This window comes from Enhydra lutris, unplaced genomic scaffold (genome assembly GCF_002288905.1).
Source record: "Enhydra lutris kenyoni isolate GAN:26980312 unplaced genomic scaffold, ASM228890v2 scaffoldscaffold28, whole genome shotgun sequence".
In the NCBI taxonomy this organism is placed as follows: domain Eukaryota; kingdom Metazoa; phylum Chordata; class Mammalia; order Carnivora; family Mustelidae; genus Enhydra; species Enhydra lutris.
Genome location: NW_019154112.1, coordinates 12113189 through 12139744, shown reverse-complemented (window position 1 = coordinate 12139744; position 26556 = coordinate 12113189). Strand labels below are relative to the sequence as shown.

At 36.4% G+C, this 26556-nt stretch overlaps 1 protein-coding gene across 1 annotated transcript in view; it reads left to right on the top strand.

Annotated features, from left to right (window-relative positions):
- LOC111152280 (adhesion G protein-coupled receptor B3) overlaps positions 1 to 20325 on the top strand; it is a 724443-nt gene extending 704118 nt beyond the window's left edge. Inside the window, exons 31-32 of the mRNA XM_022510749.1 lie at positions 10165 to 10269; positions 19520 to 20325. Of these exons, the coding sequence (XP_022366457.1) occupies positions 10165 to 10269; positions 19520 to 19708 (294 nt within the window). The 3' untranslated portion in view covers positions 19709 to 20325. The remainder of the gene's footprint in view (positions 1 to 10164; positions 10270 to 19519) is intronic.
- Positions 20326 to 26556: the final 6231 nt, after the last annotated feature.

The following is a 26556-nucleotide window of genomic DNA, read 5'->3' as shown; positions in this document are numbered from 1 at the left end:
GCCTTAAACTTGGCCTGAGTACTTACACAAGTGTAGCAAGAATAGTGATTGGCCATATAAGCTCTTTTTAAGACTGCTTTGCTAGAGGGATGCTTGGGTGGCTCAGTCAGTTAAGCTGCTGACTTTGGCTCAGGTCATGATTCTAGGGTCCTGGGTTTGAGTCCCACATTGGGCTCCTTGCTCAGTGAGAAGCCTGTTTCTCTCTCTGCCTCTGCCTGCTTGTGCTCTCTCTCTGACAAATAAATCTTTTAAAAATTTAAAAAAAAAAAGAATTGCAGTCATTCAGTAAACACAAAAAGCAGAAAATATTAAAAAAAAAAAAAAGACTGCTTTGCTAGAACTTTGTAAGCAAGGTGCCAAGTTGATTTTTCTGAGGAGCTTTATTGGCTCCATAAAGTAGCGTTAATTTCTTTTTTCTTTTCTTTTTTTTTTTTTTAAGATTTTATTTATTTGTCAGAGAGAGAGGGAGAGAGAGCGAGCACAGGCAGACAGAATGGCAGGCAGAGGCAGAGGGAGAAGCAGGCTCCCCGCCGAGCAAGGAGCCCGATGTGGGACTCGATCCCAGGACACTGGGATCATGACCTGAGCTGAAGGCAGCTGCTTAACCAACTGAGCCACCCAGGTGTCCCAGTAGTGTTAATTTCTTAAAACCTGTCCTGTCAAATCTGAGTCTATGCACATCTCTCTCAAAATAATCCAGAACCTTGGTAAAGTAGCCAATATTTCCAATTGTTATTACAAGAATAGATTCTCACTGAATTTATGTAAATAACTATATTGCCATGTGAAAAAATCCTCAAGAGTTTTTGAAATTCTGGAGGGATCAGGTAGGGAGAAAAAGTAAATTTTTCATCTTTGTTTACAAAGATATATTTTACCAAACTGCTGTATTTCATAGATAGCTTTAAAGAAGGGAGTAAAAGGGGGCCTGTGGTAACATGTGTCTATCAGCATTTCCAGTTCTTAGGCTACACAGGTTTCATCTAATAAGGTCCATCTTCTACCTTATTTAGAAATGATGTATGAATATCCATCATTTACTTTAACTTAGCAAAACTTTAAGGTCACCAAAATGTATTAGGGAAACTAAAAGTTTACCTAAAAACCTTTAATCTTACTTACATTTAACTTATTCTTAAAATTATGTTTAGATTATCCACAAAAACTTAATGAGATATTAGACAACTAGCCATCAGCCCAAGCTATTTTCTTGCTCACAGATTTTGTAAAAGAAATAACATGAACTGATTGCACTTTAATAAACCTCACTAGAACAAAAGTTTTATATTTAATGCTGAGAACTTTATAATGTTGGTTCATTTTCATTGAACCAACAATCTTAAACTAGCTTTTAGATCAAATATTTTCCCAAATCATGTAAACCTGAAAAATGTTTGGGTGAGTGTCTATTAATATTTCTGAAAACTTAATTTATAAATGCTTCATTTTCAAGCCAATTAAATAGGGCTCCTTTCAGAAATTAACTTTGGCAAGTTACCCAGAAGTAGAAAAATACCATATCTATAATAGACATACATAGACATTCATAGACACACACAGAGATGCAAAAAAGGACCCCAGAAGACACCAGAAGGTTTTTTTTCATTGTTGTTGTTGTTTTAATTTACTAATCTCAGTAGGTAATCCATTTATAAAAACTTGAGGATCTTCTCTGGGTTTAATAAGTTCTTTAATTATGGTCCATAGTTTGGTAGATGAGGAAGTGGGGGTGTACAAGAGGTGGGGGTGGTGCAGAAGGGAAAGAAGAAGTTGGTAATGAAGACAAAGAGGATAGGGAAGGGGGAAAAGTGGCCTCAGAGCCCCTTTTGTCTGCTTTGAATTGTTTGTGTGTCTTGGGTAATTTAAAAACCTGATTTTGCAAAGAGGTGATTTTAGAGTCTTGGATACATTTGGAAGACTCCAGGTACCAACTAAAACAGGCATCCTTTTTACTCTGTTTAATTTTAGAGCTGTGGTCTTCCAGTTTGATTCTGAGAAAAACAAGTTTGGGAGGTCAAAAGTTTTCCACAGTGACCATCGGAATTCTATATTATCTTTGATTGAGTTGGTCCACTTGGTTAAGAAAGTGCATGAAGAAGGGTCATAGTTTTGAAAACAAAACTGGCCAGGATCCCAGAAGGAGGGTCCTTTGTAAAGAATTTAGAGGATTGTGAATCCCATACTTTAAGACCAGAGGCAGAGCAAACAAATGAGCAGTCACCAAAAGGCTGATGCCTTCAAGAATAAAGTCAGAGAACTCAACCAAACAGAAGAAGCTTAACTCTGAAAAGAGGCTTACTTTGCCAAAATGAAAAAAGATGATTCACAGAGTATGCACAAGGCTGAAGTGACTACCATACACAATGCCTGGGGTTGTTAGTTCATCCGGGTTCATCGCCTTCAGGTCCCATTTCTGACACCATATAATGTCAACCTTAAAAATCAAATAACAAGTATTACTGAGCGGCAAATGAGTTTATTTGGGAATAACGGAGGACCTGCAATTTGGCACATGCAAACTATGGCGAACAGTAGGCAAGTCCAGATAACAAAGAGGGACAGCATCCTTTTGTAGAGGAAAGGAGGAAGTTGCAAGGGGTTTGGAACAAAATTTCATTGGAGGCAAAAAGGAGTTCAAAGTGGTGGCAGCTTCTCATTGCCTGCAGGCAGCTTGCTGCTGCCAGGCTGAGAGAAAATCTTTCTTTTTCCTGCTGGTTATGCAGACTGTGATGAGTGGAAGTGCATGAGAGCTCTCCCTTCATGGATTCCTCCATTTTGAATGAGGATTCTTTTATTCATTTTCACAATAGTAGGCATTTGATAAATTATTTTGTAAAGGATGGTTTAAAATTGAAATTAGTCCAGTTTGCTTTAATAAAAAGTTATCAAACAGTATGTATGAGTTGGGGCAGAGACCAGTATAGAAAATGGACTAGGGAGTTAACACCTCAAAAAGAGCCGTACTGGACATCAAAGATATTTACATGCTATGCAACGTAAGGAGATGAATAGCAGGTTGAGATTCCAGGAAGAGGAAAAGTATGGAGGTTGGCTAAGCTATGGCATGTTTGAGAAACCAGAAGCAAATTAAAATTCCCTGAAACATGAGGTCTATAGATAAAAAGAGGAAGGAATTTAGAAACTATATAGTGAACAGCTTGCACCCGAGGGAAGGAGTTTTTACCTAATTTGTTACTAAAAGCTGCTAAAACATTCTGTTCTATTTTATTCTGTTTGTTTTTTAATGAGGAATGATTTTCTCTGACCTGGAATTTAGAAAGACGAGTGTGGCAGTAATAGGAAGGAAGGATTGGAGTAGAGTGAATGAAGAAGTTGAAATACAAATTTGGAAGTGACTAGTCCAGAAAAGAAAAAAAGAAGTGGTAGGAAAGGTTAGGAATGAAGGGACATGGCAAAGTCAAGATCTATGGAGTTTGGTCCTTAACTAAACATAGGAGAGGATCCTACAGGTCTGAGCCTGGATTTCTAGTAGTATCATTGACAGATCTAGGAAAATCAAGCAGACATCTAGTTAAGCCAAGTTGCATTTTAATACTTTGGGGATTAAGGTGCCTAATAGGATGTTAAATCAGAGATATCAGGCAGGTAGTTTAAATTAGCTTTCTTGAATTGAGGACAAATCTCAAGGAATTCTTAGAAATGCAGGAATACAAACATCTCAAACTGCAATAGACAATATTATCCATTTCGTGTTAAGAAAAAATGTATGTCTAGAGAGATATTTTTATCTTCTCTTGAAAAAACATGGAGATAAACCTTATCACTTTCTTCTATGGAATGATGTAAGCTCTTAAAAACACCTTAGAACATTCCTTTGAAGGCCCTAATGAACCCCACACATCCAGTAAACCCATGCTTTTCAAACTGAGGAGGGGTGATGGTGAGCAGAGAGCACAAGAAGTCATCAATCCAGGATAATTATGCCCATCTTTGTGGGGACATGACTTTTTAGTATATTTGGGTAATATAAATAAGATAAAATATCTTAATTTTATATTGTTATGGACACAGCTAAGCTATGGCAAAGAAGATAAAATTTCTATTACTTCCTAAATATAAAGCATATTTGTCCCCATCCCCCACAGTAAGTGAGCTCTGTTAGGCAATCAGTACACTTTGAGAGGAAACATTTGAGCAATCCAGTCCTATGCTACATCTGTCTTTTCTATAATACTAAATTAAACTATTGCAAATATTTGCAGCTAAATATATCCTGGGATGACAGTGACAAAAAATAATACATACCTTATTCAGTTTTTTTTTTTTTAGACCCTTTGTCTAAGTCCTGGATATATATTTATTCAAATAGAAACATACTTGAAACATAACTAGGCACTAGTAATGTCAGGCAGGCCATGGGGCTCCAAGTTCTGTCTTAGGGATACTCTGGGACTCTGGCCAAGGAAAGTACACAAATCATTCCCTTTCACAATACAGCTTCAGGAATCAAGATTAATTCCTGCAGTGTGTGTTGCTTCCTTAACATTAGTTTTCGTTCACTTCAAACTAGTATTCAATAACCCACTCTGGATTGAGGACTCCTATGCAATGCAAAAAAGAAGAAAAATAAGCATAGGTTTATACTGGTAAATATGAACAAGGAGAGCATAGGTGTCTATATTCCTAAAGCTAGAAAAGGTAATTAAGGCAAAGTGCTTTCTAAAGTCTATCAACATGATTTCCAGGCCCCATAATCTAAAATTTATAGCTGGGAGATTCTCCAACTTTTTCTAAGAGGTTTCTCTGTTTCTAAAAATCTGCATATAGTAATGCCTACCTTATCTGTAGTTCCAACTTAAATCCTAACTCTGTCATTCACACTTAATGAGTTTAGAAAAGAAAACTTCCAAGCAGTCTGTTTCAAACCCACCTGCAGGCCCTTTATGAGCCACGTGTATGGAAAATAAGAGAGCACAATAGGATCAGAATAGGAGATAGGGATCCTGTCTGGGGCCAGTTAAGGAAGTCTCGTCTTCAGCTGGGAGACCCCTTAAATAGGAGAGAAGACAAGATTTATGAGAGCCTCTTCCACATTGTAGGCACCTTCCCTGGCCTATATACATATGTCATTTCTTTTATCCCATGCACATTTACTGAGCATCTGCTAAATATCAACCATTGTGCCAGCTGTCAGGGATACAAAGATAAGTCACTATCCACAAGGTGTCCAGAGACAAGACGTGGAGACCAGCCCTTCAAAACATAATGGCATGTTGCATCTCCTCTCCCTCATATCAGGGAGATCATATGCAACATGGGGGGTTAAGGGGGTAGGAGAAGAGTAAATGAAACAAGATGGGATTGGGAGGGAGACAAACCATAAATGACTCTTAATCTCACGAAACAAACTGAGGGTTGATGGGGGAAGGGGGGTTGGGAGAGGGGGTGTGGGATTATGGACATTGGGGAGAGTATGTGCTATGGTGAGTGCTTTGAAGTGTGTAAACCTGGCGATTCACAGACCTGTACCACTGGGGGGGAAAAGTATATATATATATATTATATATGTTTAAAAAAAATTAAAAAAAAAAGAGTACAAAAAAAAAAAAAAGGAAAAAAAAACATAATGGCAGTACTATGGGATAGTTGCAGGGTGATCAATATCCAGGTTATGGGCTTACTACAAAAGGCAACTAACCCACCCTTGTTTCTCTCATCAGCTTTTCCATCTGAATAGGGCATAATCACAAGCTTGAGTAACCAAAAGGAGGGTGCTCCCTGAATATGGGACGTATCCAAGATAGCAGCATGCAAAGAAAATTGGCTTTGGATTCAGAATGCATTCCAGCTCTCTCACCACTGATGGGAGCCTGGGAGATTTACTCAGCCTCCTGAGCTTCCGTCTCCTGATCAGCAAAGTGAGATAATGACTCCTACCTCCCTGGGTTATTGTGAGAACTGAGAAAGATAATAATGCCTACCATTTCTTAAGTGGCTCTTACATGTGTCCTCCGGTGATAAGTGACTTGTATCCCTTTTGAAATCTTCAGAACAACCCTGTAAGGTTACTCTGAATGCTGAAACTGGAGCTACAGGGGAATTACATTTTGTGCCTCTGACCACATAATTTGAAAGTGATGGAACTGAGATCTAAATCCAAGTTTGTCAGACCCAGAGCTGTTAGATTTGACATGTCTCAAGCATTTAATCTAGAAGAGTGCCTGAGATAGAGTACATGCTCAAAAAAATCACATCCTGATTTTCTCTCAAATACCTGACATGTCATGAAAGTATTATAAAACCTATCACTTTTTCTCTTATATCAACAATTAAAAGCCTCCCTTGAGTTATAAATATATAAAATGACAGATAAGAGTATGAAATAAGCTATTTCAGGAGATATTTTTGTGCAGTTAGGTTGCTGGTCCTCTCCGGATGGAGGGTTCCTATGCAGCTTCAAAGAATGATGTCATCATAACCTGAGTGGAAGGGAATATTACTAAGCATTTCTCTTTATTGCAAAAGATGCCGACGTTATTTGACAGGAGTTACAACTCAGGCAACCTGAATTCTATATATAGTGTCAATTAGAATATATTTGTTTATTTATAAAGAAAATCTACATGAGTTATAGCTTTATCATCTTCCCAAGGTTCTAGAAAATTGAGTTTTTCACAGAAGTCAATTTCTTTGGGACACAGGATGTTTCAGTGACAAAAGAAAGAAAAAGATAAACAGATAAAACCCTAAGGTGAGTAAAATCCAAAAAGAGGATTAAAATGGGCCAGTAAGCACAAAAACTTGTAATTAGATAGTTAAGACCATCAAAGGCATGAGTGCTGCAAATAGTTACTTAGACAAGTAAATAGATAAAGGGAAACCATACTTATTTGTGAGATCTAAAACCACAACTTCTTTTTTTTAAATCCCAAAACATTGCCAGATTGGAAACTCTCCAGTTTATTTACCATAATGCTGGCTTCCGTGTCAGTGGAAGCTTCCCCGACTGAAAAAGCTGAAAGGTGTACTTAAGTCTGTGAACATGCATGGAAAATCAGACTGAGCCCTGACGGATAGGTGCGCTCTTGATTGGCAGCTCTAATGTGGTACTTCTGTCGGAACCATCAGGCCATCATTGCTATGGTGATTTCTGGCTATGCCAAGGTGACAATTTCAAATTAGAATGACTATCTGGCATGCAGATGGATTTGCAAGTAATGTTTCTGGTTAGGAAGAGATTTCAGCACCCCAATTTTTAATTTCTTTCCATCTTCTTTGTGGTGTCCGTGAGCTACTCAGAGTAGCTTTTATAAACCTATGTAGAACACTGCAGAAGGTTTTTTGGTTATAGAACATTTGCATTTAGCATATATATTTTTCTTAGTATGTTCTAGCAATGTAGGTCCTCAAAATAAAATCCACTCAGTTCAGAATCAGCTGCTACCTATTCAATCAGAATATGATGATAAAAACTTCAATTAACGTACCCTCATTGCCATGGGATACGTTTATCACTTTGCTTCATTAAACATGCTTTATCCAACAGAAATATTTGGTTGCATGAGACAGAGAGTGACTTTGACTACCAACCAAAAAACAACTTTTGGGAAGGATATGGAAAAGCTGACCTTTTGGCCAGTAGACAGTAGGGACCTCCATTGACAATTCCACCACCATTGGCAGGCATAAATCCCCAAGGCAAAGTCAGGACCTTGTCACAAGATAAACGACAAATGGAGACTGCACAGACAAAAATCATCACATGCCCACCTTAAAATGAGGAAACTGTGCCAATAACATCAACTATCTTACAAGAAAATGAGCTCCTTGTCTTTGGAAAGGAATGATCTCACTGAGAAAGGGCACAAAAATAAGAATTATACCAGGAATTCTCTGAATTTTAGAGAATGGAAGAGAGAGAACAAACAAGATGATGAATAACGGATTTGGGAATTTTCAGCTTCAAAATGACTTTGTGAAAATTTAGAAATCTGCCTCACTTGCATTTATCGTAGTGACTTCCCCCACCACTTACTCACATAGACACACCATTTATTTATCTCAGTTCTAACATAATGTGTATTTGAGTTCTTATGTGATTAATGCCTATGTCCTCTATTCTGCCTTGAGCTGTAAGAGGGGCGAAGCTCTACTGGATTTTGCACACCATTGTCACTTCAGCATCTAGCACAATATATGGTGCTCATGAATATGTATTAACTGATAAGAGTGAAGTATCTTTAAAGAAATGACAGTAGCATGACTTTAGTCCTACTGCAGCCCAGCAAAAAATAACTACCTGGTAAGATTCATTACTATGAAAACCACCATTCTAAAGTTAGAGCCGGAGTTCATATTCTGATGACCATAGTTGTTGTTGTTTTTAAGGTATTTCTTGTAACACAAGTCAGTATTTTAATCAGTGTCTTAGGCTCTGGTACTGCCTGGGAATATTTGAGTGCCCAGAGATAGAATGTATTTCATTATGTTTGCCAGTCATGTGGTCCTCAAAATCCCTCTACTGAGTTGCTTATGCAAATCCTCCCTCTCATAAATCTCCATCAGCCATTGCTAGTCAAATTATGTTTGCCTGGTGTTTCTCTGTAAATCCTGCAAATCTGTTTCCTGTACTCTCCCCAAAACTGATGGGAAGTTAATCGCTCTGTAATTGCTTGCTATGTTTCACGTCCTCATCATGAGTAATGTTGCCATGTTCTCATCCTCAACCACCTGATTTGTTAACAGCCAACTCCTAGAACTAAGGGAGCACAGATGAAAATAATTTGGTTAGAGCACGACTGAAAATGTCAGAATTCTCTCATAAACGTAGGCTAATGAAAATAGAAGAAACTAGCTAAACAAAGTATTACCTAAACACAGATTCATTAAATACAGGAAATTAAATTGGCATAACAGAATAAGGCTTTTTAAAAATATGTTAAAGATTTAATTTGCATTTCTCTTTTGCTTTTTTTTCCCCCCTCAAGGAGATCATGTTCTCTTCAAGTGTCTTTTTAAAAGAAAATTAGGCATTGTATATATTTCTTCCCCAAAGATGTATTTCTATTCCAAAACAAATCCTTACTTTTGAAAATATTTGTTAATTCAAACAATAGGCCAAATGTTGAAATCCAAGCTTAGTCATGAATATAATACACCTATGAAGCCCACATGAGCAAATCATGATTTATGAGGCACATGCTTTAAAATACTATAAAATCTTGCACAAATATGGAGGCGCAATCTTGGAACAATCACTGAAATACTGATTTTTAACATTTAAAAAAATCAAAATTGAGGAAGGTGTTTTCTCCCTTAAAATAATACTTGTAAATACAGGGGATTTATTATCTTCTCTGTTAAACGTTCTGTAATAGAAAAAGATTCAGCCCATGATACTTACCCTGGGGTCATTTTTATTTAGGATTCTATTTGTTGAGTTATGATAAAGTTGGGAGAAAAGGATATAACCAAGGATAAAGAGTATTAATATATTTGGGGGAAAAAAGGATTAATATATTTGTACTGGTGATTTGAGAAGCTCATCAACCACACAATTTATGCTCTGAGCCTTAATTGTTAAGATTCTGTACCATCTCGTAAATAAATATATGAAGCCTATAGGTCAGATTTTCCTTCTGAAAAGCTCAATCATTATTCATGGAAAGTGTAAGATTTTAGATCTCACGTATATTTTAGATGCTTCAGTGCTTTGAGTCAGCTTTAAATGGCAGTGCCTGGGATTTTGCTACCCCTTTAGGAGAGCCAGCTAGGATTTTAGTGTTTTTGGAAATAATACATAAAAAAGTAGTATTTCCCATGACAAACATTGAGAGACTTGGGTGCTTTACAAGTCCACATTTTTAAACATTTTCTTATATTATAACAATTTTTGTAAAACAGCTTTAACTTTGAATGATGAAAATCTTACACAGGAATGACTGCTACATTTTTAATGCACTCTCAAGAGAAAACTATTTTTTGGTTATCTTGTAAGTGGAAATAAAGCCAATTCTTCATGTTCAAGAAGTGCTGACTATGAAACAAGGATTAGCAGCTTATTTGCATTTTTGGTGTCTTTTGGGACTTCCTGATTCCTGCCAAACTTGATTTTCTTTATTAGCTGAAGTGAAAATAGTAAATATCTTTTTAAAAATGTACACATCAAATTAGAAACGAGGGCCATTCTGTTCTGTTTTGCAGAAGGTCATGCATACAAGGAAGAGGCATATGGAACTGTTTCAGGAGCTGAATCAGAAATTTCAAACTTTGGACAGATTTCGGGATATACCAAATACAAGCAGTATGGTGAGTATGCGTTGTTGCATCAGTGCCAGGTACCACACTAATGATGTGTCCTGTCAGCCATTATCCTTGCCCTCCAGGAGCTTTTCATTGTCTTGTGAACACAGAAGTGGCATACGTAGAAAAAATAAATAACGCTCCACAATGTATTTGGAATGTACTAAGAAACAAATTAGGAATGATAGACTTTTTAAGCATTTTTATTCATGTTTTAAATGTTCTCAGTTATAAGCTTTAAGTGGAATTAGTTATATATCAAAAATGTATTAGGTTCACCTGGCCCTTTTATCATCATTAAAAGTCTGTTAATTCAAATACCTAAATAGATGACTAAATTTTTCCATTTGCATTTGAAAGTCTGACATTTTAAGGTCATAAAATGTAATTATATATTTCTTTATATTATGCATATTTATAAACATATATGTACATACATATATAATTTGAATGTACACTGTGTTACCTGAAACCAAAGTGATAGGTTTTTGTCTCCCAGAGACTCATATGTTTTGTGAGAAGAGTTTTGGGAAATACTCTTTTCCCAAGAGTTTGGGAAACTTCAAAGGCTTTGATTATTCATTGGACCATTTTCTTCTCATTCGTTCACACTACTACAATCCTAGCATAGGAATTCATCAAATGACATGTCCATGGCCTAATCATGGCTCCAGGGAAGGCTACAAAATTATTTGTGAGGGCCGTGGATCAAGAGAACAAAACTCAACCCAGATCTATCTGGTCTTGAGGAAGTCACTCAGCTTGGGTTTCTAAATCTCAATTTCTCTTAAACTGAACAAAGAAAATGGTAATTAATAAATAATGCTTTCTTTGATTCTTATAACACCTGCCAAAGCAGGTAGGGCACGAGAGATGTTAAGAAGCTGAGACTTGGCAATGAGAGACAGAGTTGGGACTACCATCTGACTCCATTGTTCCTCACTCCAGATAGGGTGCTGTTGCTTTGCCTTACACCTTTGCAGCCCTGCCCCTCCTCCCAACATCTGGGGTTCTGGGGTGTGTGTGTGTGTGTGTGTGTATACATATATATGTATATGTTTGTATCACTGTAAGAGATAAGGTGTTTGGTCACCTTCTAACTCCCGTGAGTCTTGGATATGTGTGTTGTGAGTCTAAGTCCTAGCTTCCTGATTAGTAACATCAGTTTATTGAGAACAAGAATTTATGTACCATTGTTTTCCCTGTATTCCTTTCAGTACTAGTACAATGCTGGTCATGGTAATGGTCTGTGTTTGTTAAATCAAGATTATAAGAAATATAATAGACCCTAACTCTTAATTGGTCTGTAAATAATTCATGTGTGTATCAACATATTTTCCTGCTTACAGCAAGAATTATGCATTATTTGTTATCATCACCACAATGCTGGGCAAATAGAAGACACTTATATGTAGTGAGTGGGTCTTTCTTATCTACTCCTCCTAATATTGGGCTGTCAATTTTTAGTTCACCAGGCAAATGAGAACTGCACCATTGAGATTAGACCTAAACACATTAGCTACTCATTCTGGAATACTGAGAGCTAACATTGAAATAAATTGAAGAAACTTCATTTATTAAAAAAAAAAAAAAAGGAAAGGGTTATGTTTATAAATCTGAAAGTCTTATGCAACAGACTGACTACTATAATAGGATTGTAATTTCCCCTTGTTGTATGGTCTGGGTATTAAATCATTAATGACACAAATATCTGTATCTCAGCTTCCTGACAACCAAAATAGCCTACTAATTACATCACATCTCTGCAGCAGCACGCCTTTTCTAGAAAAGATTTATAAATATTTATCATTTGGGAGGTTAAGAGTGGGAAGGATAGAGTTGTCATTGCTGCTTGACTATTGTCCTAAATATCTGAGAACAGGAAAAAAAAAAAAAAAAGAGTTCCTTATTCAGTTTTGATTAATAATGAACATGTGAGTGAGTTCATTATCCTTAATTCAGTCATAATTCGTGTGGCACATTGCTAATGAAAAATCGCATAATTGGATAGAGAAAGACATTTTCAAAACAAAAATCTCAGTCTTTTCCTTTTTTTCTGGCTACTAACTCACAACACCTGCCTAGCACTGCAAATGATGATAATTATGTAGAATTTTGGGTATCAAAGGGAACCCAAAAGACCATTTAGGCCATTTCCCTGCTTCCAGGCAGGACAACATCTAAATCACACTACAAAGAAAAGGCAGTGTTGAAAGAATTCTCTTCCTCTGAGTGTGTCTCACAAACTATTCTCCATCAAGATCCCTTTCCCTCAAGGAGCTTCTCCAAATTCTTGCTCTTTTGGAATATAGAATAAACAAATTCTCATTCCCTGGTCCTCATTACTGCTAGGTTGGAAGAAGGAAAGAGAAGAGAGGGAAGGAGAAAAAAAAAGAAGGATGGATGGGGGGAGGGAGGGACTGGTCTGGAGGTAACAGCTAGCCTGCTCCTAGACCCATGAACTATGAGAAATGGTCAGGGAGCCCTGTGGTAGTCCCGGTGGCCCTGAATTCTAATATTCAGCTAATATTCCACTTCTGTGTATACAGCCTAAGACCAAATTAGCATCTTTGTAAACTTCATGCATGTTGGCTTATATTGAATTTATAATTTTTTTATTGTGATACAATTAACATAATAGTATTAATTATGGTTTGATATTTGTATATACCGCAAAATGATAACCCAGTTAATCTAGTTTCTTCCTGTCAGCATATAAAGTTATGTAGTATACAATATTATTGACTATAGTCACCATTCTGTATATAACATCCCCATGACTGACTTGTCTCAGAAATGTGTATCTTTCGATCTCCTCCCATTTCACCTTTCCTCAAAACCCCCTCCCTGCTGGCAACCACCAATCTATTCTTTTCATTTCTGAGTTTTGTATTGTTTTTTCATTTGTTTTGTTTTTTAGATTCTATGTATAAGTGAAATCATATGGTGTTTGTCTGACTTAATTTACAATAAGCATAATAACCTCTAGTCTACACATGTTGTCACAAAAATGCCAAAATTTCATTCTTTTTTATGACTGAGTAGTATTCCATTGTATATCTATATACCACATCTTCTTTATCTATTTGTCCATCCGTCATACACTTTGGTTGTTTCCATATCTTGATGTAAATAGTGCCACAGTAAACATAGGGGTGCATATGTCTTCTCAAATCAGTATTTTAATTTTCTGTAGATAAGTACCCAGAAGTGGAACTGCTGGATCATATGATAGTTCTATTTTTAGTTTAGGAACCTCCATACTGTTTGCCACAGTGGCTGCACCAGTTTACATTGCCACCAACTGTGCACAAGGGTTCCTTTTCTTCCACATCCTTGCCAACACTTTTTATTTCTTGTCTTTTTGATAATAGCCATTTTCACAGGTATGAGATATTTTACTGTGGTTTTGATTTGCCTCCTTTGTTTTAAATTTATTGACCATATATGTGTGAGTTAATTTCTGGGCTTTTTTTTTTAATTAGCCAAGGTATATTACATCATTGGTTTTTCATATAATGTTCAATGATTCATCAGTATAATACCCAGTTTTCATCACATCACATGCCCTTGGAAAGGGAGGTGGGGGGGTGGTAATTGGGTGATGGGCTCTTTGTTCTGTTAGACTGTTTTTATGCCAGTACTATGCTGTTTCGATTACTAGAGCTTTGTGATATAGTTTGAAATCAGAGAGCATAATGTGTCCAGTTTTGTTCTTCTTACTCCAGATTGCTTTGACTATTTGGGATCTTTCCTGGTTCCGTGTAAATTTTAGAATTGTTCTATTTCCGTGAAAATTGCCATTGCTATTTTGATAGGGATTGTATCAATCTATAGATTGCTTTGGGTAATATATTTGGATAATATTAATTCTTCCAGCCCATGAACATGATATATCTTTCCATTTATTTGTGTCTTCTTCATTATCTCTCACCAATTTCTTATAGTTTTCAGTGTATAAGTCTTTTACTTCATTGCTTAAATTTACTCCTAGATACTATATTCCTTTTGGTATAATTGGAAATGAAATTGTTTTCTTTATTTTTCTGATAGTTTGTTGTTAATGCATAAAAACACAAAATAGTTTTGCATATTGATTTTGTATCCTGCAATTTAACTGAATTTATTGGTTTCAGCAATTTTTTGGAGGAGTCGTTAGGGTTTTTTACACATAAAATTATGTCCTTTACAAATAGGACAGTTTTGCTTTTTTTATTTTTTTCATTTATTTCCTTTTCTTGCCTAATTGCTTCAATTGTGTATTGAATAAAAGTGGCAAGAGTGGGCATCATTGTCTTGTTTTTGATCTTAGGGGAAAAGCTTTCAGCTTTTCACCACTCAGTATAACATTAGCTGTGATCTTGACATATATATCTATTATATCCATCTGGTTTAATATATCATTTTAGGCTTATGTTCGAATTTCTGTCTGCGTGACCTATCATTGATTTAAGTGAGGTATTACAGTCCTCTAGTGTAATTGTATCATTATCGATTTCTCCCTTTATATCTGCTAATATATGCTTTATTAATTTATATGCTTCTAGGTTGGGTGCATAAATACAAATTTATATCTTCTTGCTGGATTGATCCCTTTATCATTATGTAATGCTCATTGTCTTTTATTAGTCTTTGTTTTAAAGTCTGTTTTGTCTGACTTAAGTATAGCCACCCAGCTTTCTCTTGGTTTCCAGTTTTATGAAACATCTTTTCTCATCCCTTCATTTTTAGTCTGTGTGTGTGTTTACAACTGAGGTGAGTCTCTTACAGGCGCATATATATGTGTCTTGTTTTTTTATCCATCCAGCCACTCTATGTCTTTTGATGGAAGACTTTAGTGCATTTACATTTAAAGTAATTATAGATAGGTATGTACTTAGTGTCATTTTGTAATTTGTTTTCTGGTTATTTTTACAGTTTTTTTTTCTTTTCCTTTTGTCTTCTCTTGTACTCTTCCCTTGTGGTTTGATGTTTTGCTTTTTTTTTTAATTTAATTTTTATTTTTTTTTAGTGTTCCAAGATTCATTGTTTATGCACCACACCCAGTGCTCCATACAATACCTGCCCTCCTTAATACCCACCACCAGGCTCAGCCAACCCCCCACCTGCTCCCCTCCAAAACCCCCAGTTTGTTTCTCAGAGTCCACAATCTCTCATGGTTCGTATCCCCCTCGTGTTCCCCCAACTCCCTTCTCCTCTCCTTCACACAATGTCCTCTGTGTTATTTCTTATGCTCCATAAGTAAGTGAAACCATATGATAATTGACTCTGTCTGCTTGACTTATTTCACTCAGCATAATCTCCTCCAGTCTTATCCACGTTGGTACAAAAGTTGGGTATTCATCCTTTCTGATGGGGGCATAATACTCCATTGTATATATGGACCACATCTTCTTTATCCATTCGTCTGTTGAAAGGCATCTTGGCTCTTTCCACAATTTGGAGACTGTGGCCATTGCTGCTATGAACACTGGGGTACAGATGGCCTTTCTGTTCACTACATCTGTATCTTTGGGGTAAATACCCAGCAGTGCAATTGCAGGGTCATAGGTAGCTCTATTTTTAATTTCTCAAGGAATCTCCACACTGTTTTCCAAAGTGGCTGCACCAACTTGCATTCCCACCAACAGTGTAAGAGGGTTCCCCTTTCTCCACATCCTTTCCAATACTTGTTGTTTACTGTGTTGTTAATTTTGGCCATTCTAACTGGTGTAAGGTGATATCTCAATGTGGTTTTGATTTGAATCTCCCTGATGGCTAAAGATGATAAACATGCTTTGCTTTAATTTTATGTATTTACTATAGGTTTTAGCATTGTTGTTACCATGAAGCTTATATATCTCAGCCTATATATATGCCAATCTATATTAAGTTGATAGCAAATTAACTTTGCACACATTCCAAAATGCTACATCTTAATCCCCCCCATTTGATGGTTTTGATATCACATTTCACATCTTTTATTTTGTGTACCCATAACTAATTGTTGCAGTCATTATTTTTTACTACTTTTATATTCTTGTTTGGGATTTTTGCTTTAGCACTTTGAATACATTGTGCCACTCCCTTCTAATATGCAGGTTCTGCTGAAAAATCTGCTGATGTACTTATGGAGGTTCCCTTATACATAACAAGCTTTGTTTTTTGTTGTTTGTTTTTTTGTTTTCTTGCTTTTTTTTTTTACCTGCTGCTTTTAAGGTTTTCTCTTTAACTTTTGACATTCTAATTATAATGTGTCTTGGTGTGGCTCTCTCTGGGTATATCTTATTTAGAAAGCTCTAGACTCCCTCGACCATAGACCTGTTTCCTTCTACAGGTCTGGGAATTTTCAGCCATTGTTTTTTCAAGTAAGTTTTCTGTCCCTTTCTCTCTCTCTTCTTCTGGGTCCCCTAAATATTGCTTTACTCAGTGTTGTCCGATAGGTCCCTTAAGTTATTTTCACTTTGTGTGTGTGTGTGTGTGTGTGTGTGTGTGTGTGTGTGTGTGTGTGACTCTGTTTGGTGGAGTTCTACAGCTGGGTGCGGTAGTTCTTTATCACTAAAGATGCATAGGCCTCAGACCTAATGGGTATCCAGGCATTTATGAACAATGGCAAGAACCACAATACTACTGGGAATACCATGGGAGGCCAGAGGAGATGAACAAGAAAGCCAACCTTATTAATTACGTAACCTCTCAGAAATTCAGTCAGTCACATCCTGGCAGTAATACTGTGAAATTAGAATCTAGACATTCTGATTTTAAAAAGTTTAAAATTGGCCATTTTAGTTCATGGATCCATGATGCTTGATCTTCAAAATATAAATGGAAAATCACATCTGTTCCAAACATAATGAAACCCCTATTTTCAAAGCAAATGTACAAATAATTTACATATCCTGAATCCTCTTAGGATTGAACTAATTCAACTTTTTCAGACTAAGGATTTCCAGAAAGCTCCTTTAAGACATTGCCTTTGTCTAAGATGGATAAATCCTATCCATGGCTTGAGGCAGCAGAATTCACACCAGTGAACCTTTCAATCAGTGATTGATGATTCAGGTCACTGTAGTGCCCTGAATCTTCCACTATTCCCCATTGCCTACAAAATAAATTCCAAATTGAGTGTCCTGGCATACAAAGTCCCTTATGATCCGGCTTTCAATTCACCTTCTGCCTATTTATTCTATTCTTTTTCACTCCAACTAAAATAAATTGGTCACTTTTCTCAGAGCTGTCCCGACCCATCTGCATTCTCTCTAGATTTTTACTTCTTACATGCTTGCCTGTTCAGTCACCCAGTCTCCAATCACACGTCTTTATGACCACGCTCATTCTTCTATGACAATTCTAGTATCATTTTTCTCAGAAAGGTTTAGATGCTTTCCATAAAAGGAAGCCTTATCTCCATCCTTGTCTGTATCCCCGTCAACACTTCTCCTAGGTTATAGACACAAATATAACTATATATTTATACCTTCATTTAACTATAAGCATCTTCACAACAAGTATGATTACTACCTAGTGACCATTTATTAAATACTAAGTGTTATGCTAGGCCCCTTAACTTTTTTATTTTTGCAACCCCATAATGTAGGTAATCTGCAAATGTTGCCAATTCCTTTGGCCCCCAGTACAAAACATGTCTCCGTTTTGCAAATATTAGGTTTGCAAATATGAGGTTCATAGAAACCAGGTAAATTGCTCAGAGTTACATTCATATAAGATGAAGCAACTGGAATTTGGACCTGCATGTATCAGGCTTTAAATCTTATGCTTCCTAGTGAACCATGTGGCTTTCCATCTTTGGTTCATCACTTTATCCTCCCTAGTGCCTAATATAAAGCCCAGCACAGAGCCGCTGATAAATATTAGTTGAAGAGACCAAGGGAGGGGGGGGGAGAGTGTTAAGACTTTATAGTTCATAAGAGTTTAGAGTATTAGGCTAAATTAGACTAATCTCCTGCACATATCCTAGAAGTTAAATTTTATCACATCTTAACTATTAGCTATTGTTTTCTTGTATATCCTCATGATTAAGGCTAATAAGTGTTAAAAACATCTAATGCATTGAGGATTTTAACAATTTCTAGTTATGGTACATATTTCTATCAGTTGTCTCTTTTGTTTATCTATACTTGAGTGATTTTTATTATTGTCAATGGAACCCAGATAATAACTGCAGTACCTGTTTTACATTCCCCCTACTAATTAATTATAAACAGTTGAAGGCTAGAATTTAGGGTGAAGGGGAAGAGATAAAGGGCATATTCAACAATTATAGTTGTTTAAGTGCTTTAGCTTAATTTGTTCTAAAGAGAATTCAGTCATGATTTCCTTCTTGTTCTTTGAGGTCACTCAGCAGAATCTATTTCATTCAAATTCCCTCATTTTACAGAAATCTTTAAACAGTTTAAATCAAGTTCACTGCTAAATCTTAGCAAAATATCAGGCTATAGAAACTTTGAATAATGTCTACGCATATTTATTGAGCCCCTACAACATGGAAGGTCTGATGGGTGGAGTCATAGTTAGGCAGATCTTAAATCTTAAGTAGAAAGAGGGTATATACTATGGAATATAAGGAATGCTGGCTGGTAGACATTCTTTAAAACCCCTTATTTGCTGGATATATTTTTCCAAAAAGTTGTGCTCTTTGAAGGGAAGAATGATTTTTGCTGAATTAGTGTGCTGCCCAAACACATAGAAAATTGTGGGGAATAGACAGCAGGGAAAAAATAGATTACGCAAGGGACATAGTAGCATGTTAATGTTCTAAAAAGGATAATTTCCTAAAAACTAAGCAAAGGTAATGAAATCCAGCTTTATTAAATAAGGCCAGTTTGGGGACTGTTTTTATTATTACCTAACATGCCCCCTTACATATCTTCAAATTTTATTTCACCAAAGATTCTGCCCAAATACTTAAATTTTCTACATTTAGTCTTAGCAGGAACACTCCTTTCTACCTGAGGGAGCTATACTGACATTTCACAAGATACCCAAAACAAAACATCATCTACTTTGTCTTCCATAAATTATTCAATTCCTTTGATTGCTGGAAAATTTTAGGATAACATAAAGAAGGTGTTCATCAGTTTGTTCGATGAAAGAAAACTAAAATCAAAACCATTTCCTGCAGCTGCCCACAATTTCAAATCATCTCTGAATCATGTAAACTGGATTAAGGTCACAAACATGCTTGCTTCCTGGGAACTTCAACAAGCAGTAAGCCTCGTCATCCAATAATGACTCTCTTCTCCTCTCTTCTCAACAGGAAAACCCAGCACCAAACAAGAATCCATGGGACACTTTCAAAAACCCCAGTGAATACCAACATTACACCACAATCAATGTCTTAGATACAGAGGCAAAGGATGCTTTGGAACTGAGGCCAGCAGAGTGGGAGAAGTGTCTGAATTTGCCTCTGGATGTGCAAGAGGGTGACTTTCAAACAGAAGTTTAACAGAATCAAAATGGACTGAGGTGGATATAAAACAATTTATTGCACTGACACTTAAGACTTGGGAAGCCTGACATTTCTATCTGGACAGTGTGACTATCCTATGTCAGGACCTTCATGTGCCAAATGTCAGTGGTGTTTGCATATGGTAACTTCTCACTAGTCAGGCTAGTGGAGAGAGGACCAGGTGTACAGTTCTGACCATCCTGTGTTGTAAGTACCCGTGGAATGGATTTGTAAGGTAATCTTTATAGATAAACCTCAAGCAACGATTCATGTTGTAACCGCTTCATATGGTTTAGTTTTCAAAAAACTTCACCATGAAGCACAATGTATATATTTATGCAGTTTTTAAAGTTTATAACAGTCTGTTTGGCCATTACTACACTTTTTACTTTATAATATAAAAGCAAAGTTTTTGTCATTAAATGAATGTTTGTTGAGCTACATTCTTCATTGCTTTAAATGCAATAAAGTAATAATCTCACTTTTATATGAATAATATATTTCACATCTTTATTATTGCAGTTTTCTCCAGAAAGCTCTGAGTAGCTTTCTCTGCTGCAACTGTGTATAAAATATTTAAAATGTTGTATGGTGTAAATAAACTTTTGTCTACATATCAGTTTTTTAGTGCATTTTATTTTGGATTTGTTGAACAGGAATTTACATATTTACAAAGTTTTTTTTTGAATACAGATACTGAAAATGTATTCACAGTTTTAATAGCATACCGTTATTACTCCTTTGAGGCTAATGATTTCTCAAATGTAATAGTAGGTTTGTATAGTGCTTCTGTATTTTCTACTCAAGCATCCTTTGGAACAATGTAACATGTAAATGGGGCTTGTTAGAAATCTGCCATCATAGTCTTACATACTTTTTTTTCCTATCTTGTGGCAAAAAGACAACTACTAGTAGAAAACACTAAGTTGCCATACAAAAAATAATACAGGGAAAATGTTTATTATAAATAATGAAGTCCATTGCATGTTTCACAAAAGAAACTACTTGTACTGTAGTTCTTCATAGCGTACAAAACAATGAACTTATTCAGGATTTTAAAAAAATCTTCTCTGTATATTCTCTAGCAGAAGGAAAAGGGGAGTGGATATATTTGGTAGATGCTTTCTCTCTGGTTTGAGAAGTGGGAAGTCTGAGGTGAGCTGGTCCCTAGTGTCCTCTGTAGTAGAAGGCCACACCAGTGAAGTCTCCTGCTTTCTCAAAGCTTCATTAATGAAACAATGTGCAAAGGGTTTTGGCTATTTTGTCATCCTTTCAATGGATGATGAGATTGTCTTTCAATCTAAGGGGAGTATAAAGAGTGGAAAGGAGAGGAGAGTCTTCAGAACTCCTAGAATGTTTATTTAGTTTGTTGTTAGACCTAAGCTGCATGGTCTTGTGTGGTCTGTCAGAAACTCAAGTGAGCTGGCTCCGGCTACCCGTGACCTGGGGGACCCGGCCCCGCAGGCCATGAGTCCAGGCAGAGACAAAGGTGCTTCAACACTCAAGTGCACCCCGAAGCTAGAGCCTTAAAAACCGCCCAGCTCAGGCTGAACTGTCAGATACTTATACTGTTCTCAATGTAAAGATGTTAAAAAATATATTTTTAACCAGATTTTAAAAATAAAAGCAAAATCAAAATATAACTAAGGAGTGATTTTTCTATAGAATAAACTTCATGCTAATTATAATGTAATTGTAATATTAAATGTTTATTAAATTTATAAGAAGACTTTCTGGTGATAGGAATATTTAGTAAATTTCTCTCTCATTCTCTTTCTATATCCATGTATCTATAAATACATACATATGCATATATGTATGTATGTGTGTGTATATATATACCTACATATGTATGTGTGTGTATTTATATACACCTACATATATATACACATGCTTAGCTCCATCACAGTAACCTATAGAGTGAATGAAAACCATGTAGAGAGTTTCCCATTTCAAACTGTAAAATCTTGACTAAAAAAAAAAAAAAACCCTCAATAAGCGTATATTTAAAAACATAAATTCTATGTTTAAAAACCAAATTCAATATATTAGACTAATATTTCTTGTAAAACTACAATAGTCACTGCCATAAAATGAAATCTTATATTTTTTTCAACTCTATTTTTCTCTAGTTCTAGTAACTCAATATCAGATTAATATATGAAAGTTAACCAGAAATTGCATACTTGAAAATGTTAGGGCCAATTTTTTTTTGTTATTTTACAAGGGATGCCAAGTTGTATTGGTGCTTTTCATTTGTTTTTTTAATCTATAAGGAAAACAACGCAGGCAGGTCAATAAGTACCAAGGAAGCATAATTTTAAGGAAGCTCTCATTTTAGCCCATTTTTTACAAGTTTCCACTCCATGTGCACACATGTGTACTCTGCCAAAGCTGACTTGCAGTTGTCCCCTCTGACAGTCCTGGGCAATTCTCTCTGAGCCCACTGTACTCACGACCTGCCAAGAATTCTGTGCCCTTAGACTGGTAGTCCTTCCCCTCCCACCACATCTAATTTTATCTATGCTTCAAGGTCCACCTCATATTTCATCTTCACAAAGTTTTTCATGATCTTCCAAGCTAGAACTAATTTCTCCTGTGAACTCTTATGGCAATGCTTCTGTACCTCTCTTAGGACTTTTTAAAAGAACTTCTACCTTGTTATTTATACACATTTCTGATATCCTCTGGTGGACTGTAAGTGCCTGGAAGGCAGGATTCGTGTCTGATCCATTTTTGTATCTCTTAAGGGACCTAGCACAATAATGTTCACACAATAAATGTTTGTTGAATTATTTGTGGAATTTATTTTAGAATTGCTGACAGTCCTGCATTCACATCAAGTTATACACTCAAAAGTGCTTTTTGAATAACTATTAGGTATTTACTTGTTTATTAGGAGGATATAGGACCTGTGTTTTAGGGAGCTCACAATCCACTAAAGATGGAAAATACAAATGTAAAAGTGATAATATTATTTAAACATTATAAGCTCTTACTACCCTATATTGTCTTTTTTGTCCTTACGATTACCACATGAGGCAGGAATTAATTATCCTTCAAAAATGGAGACTCAGAGAGGTTAAGCAACCTAAGGTCACCATAAGTAAACGACAGACCCAATATTAGGGCCCCCATCCTCTCACTTGTACTTGGCTCATTCCCATGATACCATAAAGTTTCTACTGTTCCTTCTATATTATTAAGTTCCCAAACCAAATAACCAAAAATTCATGGAGATGTTTTTCAGGCTAGTAGTAGAAGCATAAAACGGTACATGCGTCACCAGCTGCCATGAGGCCAGTAGCTAATTGTGGCAGAAAAGCATGGCTGATCAAAATAGCAAGTGATCTTAAACAGACTTGGTCTATTGTGCACTGGGTGGTTCTATTTGCGCCACTCTACTTTTCAAATCCTCTTCAGATGTAATTGCTGTTTCACAATTTTTGGGATTACTTGCACCTCTACAGCAGGAGACAGAAGAGAGAGGCGAACCTGAATTTTCAGACTGGCTTCAGACACTCTCTAAAAACAAACAGCCACAATTTTTAAAAGCTGCCGTCAGTAAATCACTGCTTGAGAAAATTTAGATTGAAAACTTCAAATCACGCTCAGCTTCTTAGAGAATGTTTACTAGTTTTCGTTTTCTCGAGTTATCTATGTTCAAATCAATTAAAGTCTACAAATTTATATTACTTTATTGAAGACTACGAAAGCAAATATGTCTCCAGCATCTCAATCTGCACAGTTTTCTATGATGACAAAATCATCTTCCCCCGACACACTTCCGTAGTTAAATTTGTAACTGAGGTAGTAACAGCAGAACTGAGACTCCTAGAATGTCTGAGATAGAAGACATTTTGTCAGTCAATGAAAACGGCAATTATATTCAGGGGTCAAAAAACAAATCCAGACTTAGGTAAGGAGAGACTTCATTTGAAAAGACTATTGTACTTAGGGCAGAGGGACTATTGCAATAGGGAGGACACTCCAACTGTAAACTCTATAAGCATCCCAGATGCCAGGCAGAAAGGGCTTTTCTTTCATAGGGGAGAGTCAACAAGACTAGAAAGAGTCAGATGTGGGAGAGTGAGGTGAGCAGATGTGATTGAGTAGTTGAACAGCAAGTGTCTTTGTTTGTGGCCAGCCAACCCTGGGAGAGATGGTTCAGGGAGATTATTCAACCTCCCAGGGCTTAGCTAATCTCCCATACTTGTTTAAACTAAAAAATGGGCCAGAATTCAGAGGCCTGGGGAAAGCAAGACATCTAACTGAAGTTTGGTGAAGTTAAGCTAGCAAGTATTTTGTTCAGATTTGTGAGGGAGGACAAGCAATTCACTTACAAATTTCTGAGACAAAGAATAGGAATTGGAAGGGTCTGTGTCTGACTTTGTCATAAGTATGCAGGAGGTTCACCTGAGAGTCTTAGCCAATGTCAGAAGGGTGGTTCCTTTGCAATAAGTTGTTTCCTAGAACAAGGAAGGGTGTGGGGATTTCCTGACTATTGCTGTTTTCCAAGCACCTAGGGCTCATTCAACACTGTCATAGGGGAAGAAACGAAGCCCACTGGAAATGGAAGATTTTTTCAATAATGTTCAGCCAACAGTGTTTAATAGAAAGGATTTTCTAATACTAGACAATAGCTATGTTTTTGTTTGTTTGTTTTTTAAGATGTATCTATTCATTTGAGAGAGAGCATGTGAGCAAGGAGAGAAGGAGAGGGAGACAGAAAAACCTCAAGCAGATTCCCGCTAAGCACAGAATCTCATGCAGGGCTCAATCATGGGACCCTGAGGTCATACCTGAGCCAAAATGAAGTCCGATGTTCAGCCAACTGAGCCATGAAGGTGCCCCACCAGTACCTATAGCTTTTTAAACAAAAATAATTCCAAAGTGAAAATGGTAAATACTACGAGGTAGAAGAGAACACTTAATTTTCTTTAATCTGAGTTTACCAGTCCTCCCTTGATTTGGATTCCTGCTTATACATTTATACCATACAACTTGCTAGTCAGAGTCCAGGGGCCAAGTGAAGAAGCCACCTGTCTAACGTTAGGCTGAGGAGAATATTTTGACCTTCTTGGTGACAGAATAGATTGACACCTGAACACCAACTACACTGATAAGATGCATCTGTGTCTTTAACCCAATAGATCACCTCAAAACACCTGCCAGCATTTCTTACATAAAGACACACAACTCATGGTGAAAATTCTTCTTCTGAAAGCAACCATCTATAAAAAGGCGTAAAAACCTTTTGAGAGTTGTCTCTGAGTATAACCATCCTTACCAAAACCACAGAACTCCAGTAAGAAGGCCAGCTCACTTTTAATAAGTAATTCTCAACCAAGAAAAGAATCACAAAGATTGGAATTGAAGGTCAGCATTTCAATTCCTATTCTTTTAACCACTTCAGAGTTTTGTCAACTTTCCAGATGAATGCCTAGCATTATCTAGTATCACTTTTTCTCCTAAATCTAGAATTTCATTTCTAAAACTCGAGTATTTTATATAGACACTAGAAGATAATCTTTGGGAGTAAGAATGTTGTGCTTTTCTGAGGTAGAATCAAGGTGTTTATAAAAATATATACAGAATTCAATAATACTTATTTAGAGCCAATAACCATCTAGATCCTGTATTAGGAGGTGATGAATCAACAGCAACCAATATTTGATTCCTATTTTCAAGGGACTTTGCAGCTTTGGGGACACACAGACCACCAAACAGAATTACAATAACTTGATGGATTTATAAGGAAAAGAAAGAAAAGCATGTAATGGGAATATCTGGAAAAGGCACTGATTATATAAATTAATAAATAAATTCCTTAAAATGAGCAAAGACAATCAAGGTGACACAAACTAATGTAGTACCTGAAATGTGTGCCTCAATATCCTAGGCTCCTGTCTAGAGTGTAGGAAATGATGACTCTGAGCTTCCCAATGACTAATGTACACATAGAAACTGCAATTAGTTATATAGTTTGTAGTGTGCCAAGATAAAAGCCAGCATTTCCTCTACAGAAGCAGAAGACCAACCAAGAAGTGCCTCTCACAAAACCTCATGCTGAATTACATATTGAATTCTTTACCAACAACCTCCTTATAAAACCTCTGAGCTCTACAAAGGTATTTCTTATGTCTTTTGTTGAAGGGTAATGTGAGAGTTAATTTATATTTCAACTTGACTAGATCACAGTATTTAGGTATTGGTCAAACACCAATCTAGGTGTCACTGTGAAGTTTTTTTTTTTAGGTGGGATTAACATTTAACTCAGTAGACTTTGAGTAAAGCAGATTACACTCCATAATCTGGGTGATGAGCCTCACAAAAGCAATTGATGGCCTTAGGAAAAAAAGGCTGACGTTTAGAGCTGCAATATCAAATTTTCCACGGGTCTCCAGCTGCTAACCTGCCCTCCAGATTTCAGACTTGCCAGGCCCACAATCACATGACTTAATTCCTTAAAATAAATCTATGTGTGTACACACACACACACACACACACACACACCCTATTGGTTCTGCTTCTTTGGAGAACCCGAATACAAGTAAGTATTTAATACCCAAATACAATGGCCAAAAACATTTTTTTCAAGAGTCAAAGCACTGTACTTCAAGTACGAAGCTACCTCATGAACTGGCTGAGTAAAAAAAAAAGAAAGAGAAGAAAAGGAGAACATTATACTTCAAGAAATTTCCATGCATATGATTTCCCAGAACAAAAGTTTTGGAAATTAATTTTAAGCTCTGAGTGTTATGAAACCTTGTAAATATTTATAAATATTCATTTAATTCTCAAAATTAGCCTATAAGCAAGTGCTATCAATATTTATATTTTAC